Source organism: Aythya marila, assembly GCF_965140915.1.
Source record: "Aythya marila genome assembly, chromosome: 14".
NCBI classification, from domain to species: Eukaryota; Metazoa; Chordata; class Aves; order Anseriformes; family Anatidae; genus Aythya; species Aythya marila.
The window spans coordinates 4438058-4454893 of NC_139055.1; the positions used below are offsets into that span (position 1 = coordinate 4438058).

Consider the following 16836-nt stretch of genomic DNA (forward strand, 5'->3'; position numbering starts at 1 on the left):
AGATGTATTCAGGTAGCTTGTTTATACAAAGTGAAGATGCACATAAATCCGCCAGCTGAGTGATTCAGACCTGTCAAGTCTCATGCATTATGCACAGGACTTACTCAATTAGCCCCTGCCACTGTGCCTATAACTCATGCCCTTGCCGAGGTGGTGCCGGGGCCCCTCTCCCACTCGGTGATCTCGAGCGGCTCCGTGGCTGTACCCAGGGTCTGCTGGTGGGCAGTGGGAGGCTGCAGCACCTTGCAGCCCAGGGGAAGCCCCCAGCTCGGAGTTTCATGCACTGGATTCGAGCCAATCGCGATGGCAAAGGACTGGCGGAGACCTGGATTTGTCAGAGAAGCGTAATCTGCAAAATTAAAACCAAAGCTATTGAATCTGTTGGTTTAAATACGTTGTCATAAACATGAAATAATGACATGCCATTAGTATACGCAGGGCTGAGGCTTATTTCACAATCAATATATAACTTACCACACGTTATTTAAGCTTGGGTTAGTATTTGCAGGCCTGCTTTGTTTCAAGGAGCATGTCCCAAGCTTGCGGATCAGAGAGGTGGGACACGCTGCCCAGGGCTGAGCAAAATGCTCACCTCTGCCTTGGTGCCTGGGGCTGTGAGCAGCTTTCCTCCTGCGTTTCGATGATTTGGAAGCTCTGGTAACCAGGGTAGGGGGGTGGGGAACAGAACAGATTTCTGTAAGTTTGGGGTTGGCTTTTGTGCTTGGATTTTTATTGTCTTTCCCGGGGCATTGGCATCCCTCGGGGCCCGGCAGCTCTACGGCGGTTTCCCAACGCAGCGCGCAGGAACCCGCCGCAGCCTCCCCCTGCCCCTGCCCCTGCCCCTGCCCCTGCCCCCTGCCCCCTGCCCCGTCCGTGCGCCCTGCCCTCACCGCTCCTCCTTTGTGTCTCCGGCAGCGATGCACCTGCTCGGGCTCAACTGGCAGCTCCAGCCCGCCGACGGGCACACCTTCAACAACGGCATGAGGCCGGGCCTGCCGGGCGCGGAGGATGCAGCGACGATGCCATCTGGAGGCAGAGGTGAGCTGGCGGCGGCAGCTCCGGGCTCCCGGCTCCGTCCTGCGGGCGGTTTTTAGGATGCGCTCTCCCCCCGAGGTGCGTGCGAAGACTTTTTGCGGCCGTGCTTAGCGCTGCTGGCGGTTTGCTGCCCGGCACGGCTGCTCTTTCTTTGTCCCTCCGGGCACGAGCGTATAAAATCCCGAGTCCGAGAGCCTCGTCTGCTAACGGGGTGCCGCTCCCTAAGACGCCAATGAAGAAGGGCTCAGTCAAAAGTCCAGGTACATGTTACTGGGTACGGTATGTCCTGTTGCCATGTGTAGCTTGCAGATATCCGAAGAATGAAAAAAAGCATGACTTGGTGGGAGAAGTACCTTGTACTGCCTGGGAGAGGTGAGAACCTTCAGCCAGGACAAAACCCCTCTTCTGTATTTTTTTTTTTCTTTCTCAGCTGTAATTGTAAAGAAAGGACATCAAGGAATCAAGGACAGCAGAACTTGACCCACAGTAAATAACCTGTCCTGTTATTTTAGTATGAGCAAAGTAGGCAACAAATTTTATTTTATTTTTTTCTGAAGGAAAACTATGTGCTAGTAGAGAATTAAGATACAGGGCAATGAGAAGAATGAGGAAAAATCTGGGAACAAGTGCTTTCTTAAACTACAAAAGTATACATTAAAAACCAAGAAAATATGTTTTCACGAAAAAAGATTTTAATCATGTAAATTGAATGCTTTTTAATGGTGAAGCTAAGGTATTTTCTTTGCTACACAGCAATAACGCTTCCCCTGGTTACTACTGGGACAGCAGCAGTGACAAGGACAGAACTGAACCTTTCCATTACTCAAAGCCTTGGTGCGCTGTGTGGGTGGGATGGGGTGGCTGAAGCAGAAGAAAAGTAAGAACATTTGGTGTTGGTCAGCAGAAGAGTTTTGTTTAGAGCTGAGCATCGCCTTGCTTTCAGCACCTGTGGCTTATGTTTTGCTTCCTGGTTGCTGAATCAAGTGTCAAGTTGCTGAACAAGTGCTGAAACAGGATAGTTGCATCGGGTGCATTGGAAGAATTTCAGTTAAGGTAGTGTTGGGAGGAAAGCTAAGTTCAGTTCTTTGGTGTACCTGGTCCTTTTACATATTATTGATTTGCTTTCATTTTCAATAAATAATGCTGCTGCACCTCTACATCATTGTGTTTTTTGTGGAGGGCCTAATTTTGGCTTCCTTCTTTTGTTGAAATTCAACATGCTATTCATGGCAAAACACAGGATTTTCAGGCAGTGGCTTGTTGGCTCGGCTTCCCTCTCTGACTGACCACAGGTCACACAGTGGATGAACAGCACATCCCTAGGTACAAGGGAGAATATTTATATTACTGCAGAACCTCTTCCAGATTGTGCACAGGTGAGAGACCCTATGGTTTTAGGCAGGAACCTGAAGTGCTCAGGACTTCAATTATGGTCACTTAGCAGACAACTGCAGTGTTTAGCACATTTCCAAATTCCCTCCCCTGCAGCTTTTTGTTGCCATCTCTGTGCAAATATAGGGCAGCAGAACTGTTGAATTGGAATGTGCTCATCTGCCTGGGGCACTTCAGTGCAAATTCTGGCAGTGTATCCCAAGCCAGCTCTAATTAGCTTTGCACATGAGAAGAGGTTGCAGTGCTGGCTGTTTGGGGAGCGGTAACCTCCTGTAGAGGAGACAAGGAGACGGAACCACTGGTTATGTCTGAAATTGCCACAGTTAGGTTTCAGCAGAGCGTGTTGGAAAAGTGTTCTTCTGACATTTTGTAGAAGGTTGCTGAAAAGTTGATAATTTTGGAGAAGAAGGAGAGCAATATTTAGGCAAATAATATTCCACAATGGAATAATATGAATGACAGGCTTGGGTGAACACAAGGAATGTCTAAAACAGAAATTCTCATAGCAGCTGATTTTTTTTTTTTTTTTTTAACCTCACCATTCCCTTTATTACATTCAAGTTAATATTGCTATCCCAGCAGTTTTTAGGAAAGCCTCTGACAGCTTTTAACACAACAACCATTTTCAGGGCTCTGGCTGTGGAGAGTGACCTTTTTATAATTGACACAGCTCAGGATGAAGCCATTCTTTTCAAAACATGGGTCTCCCAAAGAAACCTTTAACCCCTCGACTGAAAACGGCCACTTAAACGCAAGCTGTGCCTACTCAGCAAGTAAGGCATTTTAAAGTAGAGCAATTTAGAAAGGAAAAAAAAAAAAAGTCATATTTCAATTTCTTCTGCTTGTTCCTTATTAAAAGACTGAATTCTTGCAAGAAATAATAAAAATGCAATACAAAGAAAATGTAAAATATTTTATTACTACGTATAAATACAAATAAAATAAAATAATAAAAACAAAATTCACTATTAACACAATTGCAGGTTTTTTTTGTAATTCCATGCTACATCTTGCTGATACTGGGGATGTCTGAAAGGAACAGGCAAGTTGCAATGGGCAGAAAAATCCTCAGTTCTGCTGTAAAACTGCAAGTGAAGTCCACCATGCTCTGACTGTAAACAAAGCACAAGTTACCTTTTTTTGCCTTTAGCCTCTCAAAGTTGTGCTGAACTAGAGATTTATATTAATTGGCAAGAGTAAATAAAATTTCATTTCTTAATAAAAGTGGCAAGGTCGGATTCCTTCATAGTGCATTATAAAAACAAAAGTTGGCACTGCCGTGGAATTGCTACAGGGATGAGATAAATAATGATATTAAAAAAAATAATATCCAAGATTGAAGCCCATTTGTCTGATACAGTTACATAAGGATAGTATTAGAATTTTGGCGTAATAAATCTAGATGAGGAAAAAGAATAAGAGCATGTTTGGGAATAACTGTTTGTTCACAAACAAGTGAACTAGATGACCTTACGGAGTTTTTAGATGCCTAATTTATGTTAGTGTATGCCAAGACTGTATTCTAAATTTAAAGTTATGTAGTAGGGTAGACACATATTTCCATAAAATATGTGACTAGCTATGTGCAGTTTCCTTTCTAATTGACAGAATATACTATAAAAGTCAACTTTAATCATTTCAGAGGACACCTAAGATAAAGTGCTATTCACGTGAAAATATCCAAACTAGCTCCAGCTGCAAACCTGAGTAAAGAATACTTCAGTGTAGAGATTTTTCTTTTTTGTTTGACATATTTTCCTTGGTGTTTTCACAAATTCAGCAGATTTTCTGCTACTTAAAAAATAAATAAATAAATAAATAAAAATTGATTTGCTATTTTTAAACTTAATGATTCATTAAATGAAGGTTTCACAAAGCTGAAAAGCACAGTAAATATTGTGGTCTTTGATCCTAGAAACTAGCGTTTGAAAAGACACCAAAGACAATTATAGGCACGGATTGTGGATCTGAAAGATCATTCTGGTTACTATAAATACAATGATTAATTGGAAAAGGTAGATTTGAATGCGTGTTCTGATACTCACATAATCTAGTGCATGTGTCTCTTTGGACCAGCCAGCTTGATCCAGGTTCGTGCTCAGCTTATGAGATCTTTACTAAGTCTATCACAGCATGTGGATTTCAAAAATACAATTACAGTTAATGAAAAATACTAGTTTCCAGTTATCTAATTCAGCATATGTAATGGCAGTAATAAAATGAAGAAATTTAAATTTGGAGTTAAATTTTACACTATTTGCTGAGGATGGTTTAAAATTACTTGCTTGAGATGAATGCCTAAAATCCATTCGATTTAGGGAGGGGAAATATGGAATTCTACTGATGTGGCAGAAATTTGCTTTGCATAGATATGGACTCTGCAGCCATTGTGAAGCTGTAAAGATCGTCTTCAGTGCTGTCCAAATTACGTTGAGAAAGGGGTGTCTTTCCCTCTTCCTGTTGCTGCAGTTCCTAGTCACACTTCAGTTTGCACACAGCAATGTTTTTCTAATGGTTCAGATACTTTATTATCAAAGCAGTAGACAGACAGCATTAAAGGAATAAGAAATACATTAAATGGGAATAGTTGCCACTCTTACATATTGATGAGCTGGGGTTCAGGTGCAGATAGATTAGGCCCTGACTTGAATGCCAGGAACACTGATGCTGAAACCTGGAAACCAAGTCATTCTCATCAGGTGGTGTAAGGACTCAGGACCAAATGGAGGGACTTCAGTGGTGTGTTGATAAAAACATTACAAAAAAAAAAAAAAAAGTCCTGAAACCTCATTAATAATGTAAGCAACGCGACTCTTTTTTCAACTATTTCCTTTCAGACGCCTTGAAACAGATGATCAAAATGTAATAACAATCAATGTATTTTAAATGTCACTTCCGTTATGTTCATTCAATTTAATCAAGACATGCCATCATTTTCCAGGTGGATTAATCTTATTAAGTAGTTATGTGGCTAATGTAATGTAGCTCTTAATTAACATGTTAGCAAGCAGAAATAGAAATATGGACCCTATGAAGGGTGGCAGCTGTGGTCTTCTGACAATACACCAGGGTCCTTCAAGGCTGTCTTAGCAGGAGCCAAGTATTTGTCTAAGTTCATTAGAACAGAGGAGGAGGTATTTTAACTTACTGTGACTGTGTTGATAGCAATAGTATGAATTGCTGTGTTCAAAGCTACTTAGTGAACTGCATATAGCATCAGAGATGATGCAGAAATCCATGCTGGTATGTATTTGTTCTTTGTTAAATGCTGTGAACTAACAGTTCTCAATTTCATTTCAATTCTGATTCACTTTTGTTTCTGAAAACAGCGAATCCTGTGAAGCATATCCACAGGAATGTGAAAATGTGGCTACATTTTTAGGTGTGTCCAGGTCATAAAGAAACATGTATTTTAATTCCTCTTGCAGGGTCAGATTGTTTGACTGCAGCTGAGCCAGAGCAGTGGTCTTAAGCTGATGGTCCCTTTGCAGAATTTCTTTCTTTTCACCACAATAGAAATGTGATGGAATATTGGCTGACAAACCTGAGACATGGATTTTGTTTCAGAAGCTGTTTTGCTGGACCTGTGAAAGCTCATACAAATTCAGAAGCTTCCTTTCTCCTCACTTCACTAAATAGAGCTCATTATTACCTCAGCATCCTCAGCATAACTGAAGTTCAAGAAGTGTCATAGCAGCTTCTACAGACCCTCATTTCCTGGCTTTTTACTTTATTATAGCTCTGGAAATTTGTTTTGCATCAGCAGTCAATCTACTTTACACATTTCAAAAAAGTACCTGTGTTTCACTTTGGTACTAGGGCACTTAGGTATTAGTAGTAGATATTTTGAAGTCCATGGAGGGATTGATAAGTGAGATAATAGTGCATAACACTGAATTTTCAGCTGGAGAAATGTGTACAGAAAAGACATTTTCTACTTTTTTTTTAAATTATTTATTTTTAATTATTTTCCTTTCTGAAATAACAAGAAATGCCTGATTATATAAATGAACATTTACCCAAGAAAAAAATTTACCCAAGAAAATTTACCCAAGAAAAAAAATAGTCATTGAAAACAATTGTAATTATTGTGCTTTGGTTGTTGTTGGTTTTTTGTTTGTTTTGTTTCCAAAAGTCAGTGGATTGTATTTTTTTTTTCTATTAAATGGCTTTCTTTACACAGCTATGTCATAAATTTCTTTGGAATTCTCAGTCAATTGTGAAAATTCATAACTATATAACAACAGACTGTTACGTTAGATCAAAAGATAAAGAAAGCTGTGTCTGCAGCACAGATCTATAAGAAACTGAGAGGTACAGGAAAAAAAAAGTGAAGGAGAATGATCTTTAACCAATAATTGTGATATTTATGCCTTGTATTTAATTTGTGGTTGTACAGCTGATCTTGGTAGTTCATTATGGGTCCAGTCCATTGGGATGGCTCTTCAGGTAGGTATTTTTCCAGCATGGTATCAAGACGCTTTACAGTCAGCACTGCTAGGCGCATCGTCAAAGTGCTGAAGTTAATTGCTGTTTCAGTGGAATGTCTGTAGTATAACACTGGTGGTAGCCAGATTTAATTTTTATTTTTTAATTTTGACTATGGTATGGGAGAGGAATCTCTAATACCAAGTGTATCTGGTTTCAGTGTAGATACAGTTCTGCCAGCATAGCTGACACTGCTTGATGTTATTTAAATGAAAGGCTGAGTGGGCATGTTGGACCAGCTGCCACCTTGAAGCTGACCCCAGCTCCAAGATGAGGCCAGCTGACAAGTGGGGGAGTTTGCCTTGCTGTTGTCATGTATTGCCTGCCTGATAGCTTCAAAGGCAAATATACTCGAGTGCTAAAACAGTCTTTTCAAATGTATATGCCAAAATAGTAATTCAACTGGGTAAATAACACAGCAGTTTAAATGAGTAAGTGTTATTTAGTTGATAAATATATGTTTGACTGAGAGATTGAAATGGCTCCCCTGGGTAAAAAGAAGAAGTATGCTTTTAAAACTCTCTTTTGCAGATGTTTATAGAGAGGAAATCATGGGGGGGAATCAAGTATCCATAGGGTTATGAGATAAACAAACAAAACTCAAAGACAGCCACCCACAGCAGAAGTAATGGTTTTGTGTTTTATTTGCTCACAGTAGTATGAGTTCTTTGGATTAGTCTTTCTTCCCAGATTTGTCAGTTTGTCACATCTGTAACTTCACTTAACTGCAGTTTATGGTCTTTGAATGTGATCTGCAGTGGTCCATCAAAATGGAAAAGGTTCCAAAAATACCTGGAGGGAGTGAATCAGGTGGAAAGATGCATTCGCTGCATTAAGAGGTGAAGACAGAAGGAAGCTATAAGAGAAGTTTACTTTAGGAGTCTCTAGAGACAAAGTTTATAAGTGAAGCTGTTAGTGGAGGAAAAAAAAAAAAACAAAAAAAAAACTATTGGAAGTATAAAGCTAGGTGTTCTGCTTTTTAAGTTAAAGTAAATTTAAGCCTGTTGTCTGAGAATTGATTCAGTTTTCATACGTGTACATACTTTGCATTTCATTTCTGTATTTCTAACTTGTGGAGGAAGGAACATCAAAGAGGTCAGTGTCGAGACCCTTCCTGTAGTATTTTTTATGTGAGTGCTCTGCATTTCTCTTCAAGGTGAGAGCTTTTAATAAATCATTATTAATATTTCTGTTTTACAAATAATCACCTGAGAACATAGAGATCATGAGCAGCTCAGGTGCATTGGCTGTGACAAAGTACCAAGATGCTCTTCCAGGTTCTGTGTTTTATCATAATGGGAGAGTAATTCAGCATGAAGTTATGAGAATATAATTCACTAATGAATAGTCTTTAGAGCTCTTCTGGCTTCCTGGACTTAAATCTTTACAAGAAGTTAGTCAAAAACATAAAACTCCTATTTTAGCAGGACTTAAAGCATTTCTAAGTCATGTTACTTCAGCATTATAACTTAGAGCCATAGAAACAAGATGTGTTACATTCTGGAAACTAAAAATAAGGGACCCTTTCACATGCCAGAGACAAGGCAGCAGCCAAGTTTCTCATACACATGGCATGGGTGCAGAGCAGAGAGATGCCATACTAGAAAAAATAAAGACTTAAAGATAAGGGGTCATTTATGTTAAGTATGTCTTGATCACACATCTATCACTTGATGCTCATCTAACTCACTCTTAAAATCCTCTACTGCATTGAACTTCTCTAGCTGTCACAATTCTTTTCCTAAGCAGAGTTTCCTGAGCCATATTCTAGGAGTGGTTTGTAGAACTGGAAAATAGGTCATTTATGTACTACAGCGAGAAAAGTACGTCTATGGGGAGATGCTTCCTAAAATAATTCCAAATTGAACTGGGTTATTTCAGTGTTAGTAACCTGAATCATGTTTTTAGGTTGATTAAATAAATTCGTGTGCCTTATCTGCTGTTCTCACCAAATTTTAAGACAGTAATTTCATAATTTCAATGAGAAAATACAAAAATGGGTCCCCTAATGGTTTTAGGGGAAAGTTTGATATTTGGTAGGTTGTTTACCTATGAGGTGTGCACCGAAGTAGTAGGACTGTAATGCTGGTTTTCTTGAAGGTTGGAATATTCTGGTTTTAGCTTGATGTATTAGAGGGTTACATATTACTACAGACACCTTTCTCAGCTTTACAAAACAGAATGTTGGAAAAACAAAGGAGACTAAGGCTATGTTCATCCAGAAGTACTAAAGCTTGAGCCTCTGTTGAAGATCTGCCTTTTAATAGGGGTAGGAATTCAATTTATTTGCCAAGTAACTCTAGGGAATATATATTCAGTTGACTTCAAAGCAATATTGTTAGCAAAAGTTAATGGTGGTGTTTTGGGGCTGCTTTAACAGCCAGTGAAGCCATAAACTCCAGCAGAGACGATGGTGGTATTACTGGTGCATGCTCGGAGAGCTTTTTGCACTTGGATAAAAGTGAGGTCTAATGGCTGAAGCAATATGCAGTATTAATCTCTATTTGATGTAGAAAAAAAAAAAAAAAAAGGCTTGAGTCAAAAATCTGTAAATCAGATATATGCACAAGGTCATTCAATACCATGTCAATTTTGAGGTGGTGTAACGAGCATTCATTTTACTAAAATTTGCTCTTAGAAGGGGTGGTTACTAATGTGGAACAGATCTGGGCTACAGATTCACATTCATTTTACGTGGTGCTTTGAGAAGTAGATTACATCTGCTGATTTCACTATTCTGCTTCTCAAAGATTTGCACCAACTTTGGTGGACTGAGGCAGCTTTGTTGTAGTCATGAAATTGAGCAAATTGAAAAATATATAATTCAGATAATTCATTGGTGAGTGGACAGAGAATACTGGAAGAGGCACTAGTGTACTAATCTTCTCACCTTTATTCCTTATACAGCTTTTATAATAATAATAATGCCTACTGTAATACTTCCTGGAAATAGCTTTTTCTTTGAATGTTTCTCTTTCACTGTGAATTTATTGCTCCTGAAGAACGAAATTCTTTAGAATGAGTCAAGGAGTCTGTTCACAGATTACATACAGCTGATGTTCATTTAAGTATGTACAGTCTGCTTCCAAAGAAATAATTTACAGAACACATTTCAAGAGCATGGGAAAAAAAAATATTGCTATGACTTAGAAACGTGATGTGTAATAGAGTGATGTACTGAAAGGAGAAGAAGGAGCTTCAACTTTCAGTTTGACTTCCCGTTCCGTAAGTGATCCCAGTGCAGCCTTCATCAGGTGCTTTCGTGTGTTCTGCATCTGTTTTCCTACCGACATAGGTATGGAGTAATTTAAATTCTCGTGTGATGGTGCCTGACTTCACAGAGGTAGGGACTTTGAAATATCCTCTGTTGCAGTAATCAATTAGAAATAAAATCATGTAGTTTTCATGAAACATTACGTGCTTGACTCTGGTTGATGTGTCTGCAGTTCTTGTGCAGCTCTAAGGGCATCTTGCTTGACATTCTCAACCATTTCTCCTTTCTTTGCAGCCTGTCTTTGCAGCTTCTTCATTTTTGTCAGTGCCATAATGTTTTTGTAGAGCCATTAGCATAGAAAAAGGAAAAAAAAAAACAACTTACCAAAACCTGTACAGCAGTTGGTATTCAGAGCATTCTTTTACCATTTCAAGACACTGCCAACATAATATCTGTTCCATTATGTACAAGTGTAAGTGCTGCTAATGCAGATAATTTGGAATCTAAAATTGAAACCATGCTATTGCAGCTCTCAATTAAAGATAGTCAAGACAGAAAAGTTATTGTGTATTTACCTGCTGGAATTATGTGTCATTCTGAGCCATCCTGTTACATTCATACAGTGCTGGAAAACATTTCAGCAGTAACTCACCACTGATTGAAAATAACATTACACCATAACAAAAATACGAAGGAAACAGTTGAGCTTTTAACAAATACTGTCAAGTTGTATTATAGGTATCAGTACCATCCAGTGTGTGTTAACATACACACCGTGAGATTGTCATGATAGCTTCAGACTTCTGTGATGGTAGCAGAAATTTCTATGTTTTTCTGAACATAATCAGAAGACATAATCAAACATTACTCTATACTGTAGCTGGGAAATACTCCATATGTAAATTATGTGTAGTCTAAGAACCATCCTGTTCAGCTGCCAAACAGAAGAGATTTGCAGGGTGTTTTAAAGGCTATTTCATGGGCTGGAAGCCAGAGTGCTCAGCCAGAAGGGCCTCGTGTCTTGACTTCTATAATGTATTAGGAAGAACCATCAAATGATGGATTTTAACCAACCCAGCAAATCTGCGTGGGAAGAGGGAGATGTGTAGACAGTCTCTCTGTTTCAGGCAGAGAGAACTTAAAAGGAGCAACTTGAGATGTACTAACTTTCTTAAAAGAGTGAGAAGGTGCATTTTGGAGTACAGACACTGTCCTCTAAATCCTTTTCTGTGCATTTCATTTCTTCAGTAAACTCTCGTCTATGACTCAGAGCTTATTGGACTACTTTACTATATAGAGCAATAGTAATGAATATTTGCAATCAGTTCATTCAGATTGAAATTATAACTTCAGTTCACCTTTTTGATATTTATATATGCATGTGTGTGTTGCGTAGAAGGTTCAGCTGAAAAGAGCACAAGAAAATTTGTATGTGCTTGTTTGACTCAACTGTTACTGTATTTGATCAGTAAAGAGATTGTAGTTATGTAGTCATGGCATTCAAAGCTTGGAGGGATTGGAAGATTTCAGGTGCTCCACAGAAAAAGGGTCAAAGCTACCTTTCTTTATATATATGGAACAAATTCTTACATACTGTTTGAAACAGCAAACAAATTGCATCAGAATAAGAAAGTCACAGTTTTATATAAACAGCATCATTGCTACAGATATTCATCTTGAATATCACTGCTAAGAATGCCTGTATTAAGAGCAGTTATCTCACTTGTTTGTTTTTCATTTTATAGGACCATGGGTAACTAGGAATAGCAGCATAGATAGTGGAGAAACAGAAGTTGGCCGCAAGGTCACCCAGGAAGTGCCCCCTGGAGTCTTTTGGCGGTCTCAGATCCATATCAGCCAGCCACAGTTCCTGAAGTTCAACATATCCTTAGGGAAGGATGCTCTTTTTGGTGTTTATATAAGAAGAGGACTCCCACCATCTCATGCCCAGGTACTTTATCGATGTATTTCTTAGTTTTAAATGTGAAAATGCAGAAGTTTGGAGAATCTATATTACATTTATGTTTGAGCTTATGGAGCTTAAGTTTAGGGATTCTGTGCAGTATGCTGGGAATTACTTAATTTGTGATATTTGCCCTGGTATTAAGATTTCTAGATTATTACATACCCTAACAGAACATCGATGAGAGAAATAACCAAGGATGATGTTCTTGCTGGTTAGGCTTTTAAAATAACTTTCAGTTTGGCACTCGAGGTTTTAAATCTCTGAGGAATTTGTGGCATCAGTTGCAGTGGACTTATCCAGTTATGCACCAGTCAAAAATGATGAATGGAGATGGTCAAATTCACAGCATCGAAGCATGGTATACAGCTGGAATGAATGTACAGCTAGATATGATAACACATAATTTTCTGGGTTTATTTCATAGAACTTTCAAACTCCACATCCTGGTGAAATGGCATTTGGTGGGCATGCAAAAAACTTTGGCATCACTGCTACCCAGCCATATTAGAGGACAAAATGCAGTGGTCATGTCTGGAAGGATTTTATTTTACTACTCTTCCCTCAAAGGCGGTATTAAGGTATAATGTGTCATTTAGACATTGAGCAAGTCTTTCTCTTGGGAACCACAGTTTTTTATTTCTAACCAGCTACAGAATTGAAAGCTCAGCAACAGCACTTTTTTTTTTTTTTTTTTTTTTTTTTCCAGTAACCCTGCAGTACTGAGCTAAGGGCTGTTGGTAAAGATAGTTTTAAATTTAGTAGGGCCAAATTTATGTATTGTTTTCTTATAGGTTGTTCAGTGGTGTTTGGAGTTTTGTTGTAAGAATATGTAGACATTTTATTTTACAGAGAGAAAAAATAACGTATAGGAAGTTTTTAATGTGAATGGGAAGAATCTTGTTTACTTAGATTAGAAGTGTAATGAGAAATAATATTTTGCAGTTACACATACTAAAAGGAAAGAGCCTCCATTCTTTAGAGAGCAAGGGAAGGAGAAATAGGAACCAGCTTTTGGAAAGGAACCCTTCCTTTACACATATCCTTGCTGCTGAAAATCAGTTCTTCATTCAAAAATTGCCACCTAAACTTACATGCTTTATTTAGGATATGAATTCCAAAGATCAAATGTAGAACTCCAGGCTCCCTTTTGGGACACCCTTGTTTAACATTGATAGATAGATGCCTTGCCCTGATTTGCAAAGAACTGATGCTATGTTTTCATTTGGGAAGCAGACTGCAATTACATAAAAGGTTCAGCTAAAAGCAGAGAGGCTTCAACACAATTGTGTTGCCATACAGAGAAAGTATGTTCATAGTGCCTGCAAGAGATACCAGCCCTGAGTGAACTGTGTCCATGTACAGGCACAAACTCATGGTACAAAGAGTGAAGCAATGAACTTTCTGTGGAAAGTACACGTATGTAACTGAGTTTTGGATCTGTTTCCCAGTGTGAAGTAAATTTGTGGAACTAGTGTGCATTGGATCATGTTCTTTGGTTCAGCCTATAGGCAAGAATAACAAAATCTTTAGGCTGATTTGGGTAAAATGAGAGAAGAGATTTACAAGGGTTTGTGACCTCTACTTTTAAGAATTTGTGAACAGGTAGCTTTATGATTATCCAAAATCCATTGACTTCTTGTACACTGTTATGAAGCGTTCTTTGAGTTACTGAGTATCTTTATATATCTGATACCCAAATATATCTGACTGGTAAGAAATAAAGACCAGCAGACCACAAATCAAGGAGGAATGATAAGAGGTTATTTTTCTGTATGGCTAGGGGCTAGCATACAACATCCTGAAGTTCCGTACAATAATTAGGTAGGTTGGGAAAATTGTAATGGATTGTTGAATAATTTTAAGTCATTTTCAGATATCCATGCATTGTAGAAGATATCCACAGAGAATATGTTCCAAAGCTGGGGCCTTTCTTGAGAGTGTTTTGATTTTGGCACTTGCATTTCAATATCTTGTCTTGGGGATGAGGTTCTGTCTGTGGATCTTTGGCTGTACCGGTGAGGTTAACAGCATAATTCACTGAGCATTAATTCATTTAATTCAGAATTTTTGCACTCTCTTTCCATATCATTCCACCATGGAAGAAAAAAAAAAAAAAAAAAAAAAAAAAAAGGAATTTAGTTGAGGAAAACAAACAAAAGTATAAATTATGAAGTGAAAATGGCTCAACCAAAACTCCAAAATGATTGTCAAGGTTTTCTGTAATTGCAAGTTAATTATAATCGTCTGACTTTCATATGATGGAGGTATGCCTGTATCTCCTATAAGAAATCCACCTGGAAGTAACTGGTAGTACAAGATATTTTCTGAAATTGAAAATGAACTTTAATTTCTATTGCACTGTGATCAGCTGTATTGGTTCTAGGTTTCATTATGATGTTCTCATCTGAGAGGCTATGATCAAGCAGAGTTCTTCTTCCTTCACTAGACATTGCGTGCATTGGATATAGATTTAAAAACCTTTCTGTTAAATTAAATTATTAGAAATATCAACTCTGTTTCCTACTGTTTCCTCCTTGGAGAACCTCTTTTTCAGTCTTTATTTAGTGGAAGCAATTCCATCCCTCATCCCTAGCTGGAGCTAATGAAATCCATCAGTATAATCTGCAGGATTACTTCCCCGTATTTGTGCAGGGTCTCGGCACTTTTCAATGGGGTAATGCAGCATAAGATTGCTGTATCAAAATCCAACCAAACTGCTGCCAAGAGAAATAATTTTAGGAAAAAGCAATGCAAGCAGTTACACACTGAAGTTGGGGGAAAGAAGGCTGGTTCTGACAGAAAGAAGCAGAGTGGGTTTGTGTGAATGAAAATAGTCTGAAGTTGACACCAGACAATATTCTAAACCTGAAGTTTGAAATCCTTGGTTTTGCAAGTTAGGGACATGAGCTGTATTGCAGTGAACAACTTCACTTGACAGCTCATCACTGATCAGAGCTGATATGTCAAGCCAAGCAAAATCCTTTGTGGGAACAAGTCAATAATCAGCAAATTAAGTACATGATTAACCTGAGACAACAAGATGCGGTTCCTGTCTGTGGGCCCTGCTGAGATTTAACCTTCTCTGTATTATTGCTTAGCAAATATTCCAAATGCCTGGCTTAGTCAGTCAAACTGATGTAGCTGTAAACTTCTCTAGAAGCGGAGTTGTGTGCCATGTGTATAGGGAATGGAACTCTAGAGGAGAGGTAAAAATGCACTTTTGAGTGGCAGGCAAACTAGAAACAGAAGTACATTGCTTTCAAGTAAAATTCCTCCAATCTGTGCAGCATGAAGTGACTCTGCAGAGATTACAGCAAATATGATGTTACTACACATTGTTTGAATATTCCAAATGATGCCTGAATTAAAGTAACCGTATAGAAACATCCCTATAATACCTGGAGAAGGCAATGCCTGGAGTTGTTTTGCCTTAATTTCCAGCAGAGTCTTTTATATTCATAAACTTTTCATATCAAAATGAAAACCATTTCTATGTAGGACTGTCTTTGCTTGAAACAGCTTGAATATCTGGGGAAGCTCAGTGTTTCCTGGCTTTTTGGCTGCTGCTGAAGCACATTCCTCAGTGCTCTGGTCACCTCAAAGCTATGTGATGGTGCTGTTACAGTGAACACTGTGCTTCATTGTGCTGCTTCTGCTGTGTCACATTCAAGACGCACATTTAGACATTAAAACAAATTGCTTGACTGTTGCAGTGGGTATCAGATGTTTCAGGGGGGTATTTTTTATTTTTTTTTCCTCCGTTTGAAGATACATCCATTATTAAGACAAGAGCTCTCAGAAATCTTTCTTTTCAGTTTCTAATTTCAAAGACGGTTAGAGATTTTATGGCGGCATGCAAGTAGTTTCAAATGTAAGAAAAAAAATAAAGGTCACATAGATTGTGTTCCCACTCTTGACCCCTGCAATCTCTGTTTGCTTCACTGTGCTTTCACAACTAATTCACTTCCTGTAGGCAGCAGTTCTCAGTAGACCTGTGCTATATGGATGTCGTTTTGCAGTGTAGTCACTAGCATATACATGTAAAGTTCCCAAACTGTTTTTCTGACTCCCCGTGGTTACTGGAAAAAGAAAATCCTTATTAGATTGTGAATAAAATGCATCAGAGGAAGATAGGAAGCACTGAAGGGAGAAATTATAAAAACAAATTGGCCAGAGAGAATTTAGCATGAAATTTAAGTTTGTAAGTAAAAGTATGTTTTGGTATGCTGTGTAGTAAAATAAATAAAGTAATGGAAAATGGGAATTTGGAATTTGGAGAAGTAAACTGGCAGGTCAGCTCTTTCTGTGGAACTTTAATCGTGTAAGTACTGCCCCCTCCAAAACTGAACTCTGAAAATGCAGTCATTTGTGATTTTTGTGCGTTTTGTTTATGGGAAGATTTTGTCATTTTTGTGTGACTTTCTGTATGAAGCCACAAAATATAAAGGATAGTAAAATAAATAAATAAAAATGTCAATGAATCTTCCAAATTACTTCAGAGACATAGTTTGATTGCTGACTAGATTCATTCCCTGGTACATGTGATCTAGTTTGCTCTTCCTTAGCAGTTGTTTTGTTAGATTAAGAAGCCACTATGCAGTTTTTTTAAAGATCATGAAAGTACTTACATTCGATTCTTAGGTGGGTCTTCTTGTCTGTACATGTTTGTGAATGAGTAGCTTTAAAGCAAGAATGGTATTTCTGGCACAGCGTTATACAACGGTAATTAATCATGCAAGTG

General features: G+C 38.4%; 1 protein-coding gene across 1 annotated transcript in view; it reads left to right on the top strand.

Annotated features, from left to right (window-relative positions):
* TENM2 (teneurin transmembrane protein 2) overlaps window positions 1-16836 on the top strand; it is a 782568-nt gene that overhangs the window by 654436 nt on the left and 111296 nt on the right. The window contains exons 11-12 of the mRNA XM_082771651.1: window positions 916-1038; window positions 11875-12080. Of these exons, the coding sequence (XP_082627777.1) occupies window positions 916-1038; window positions 11875-12080 (329 nt within the window). The remainder of the gene's footprint in view (window positions 1-915; window positions 1039-11874; window positions 12081-16836) is intronic.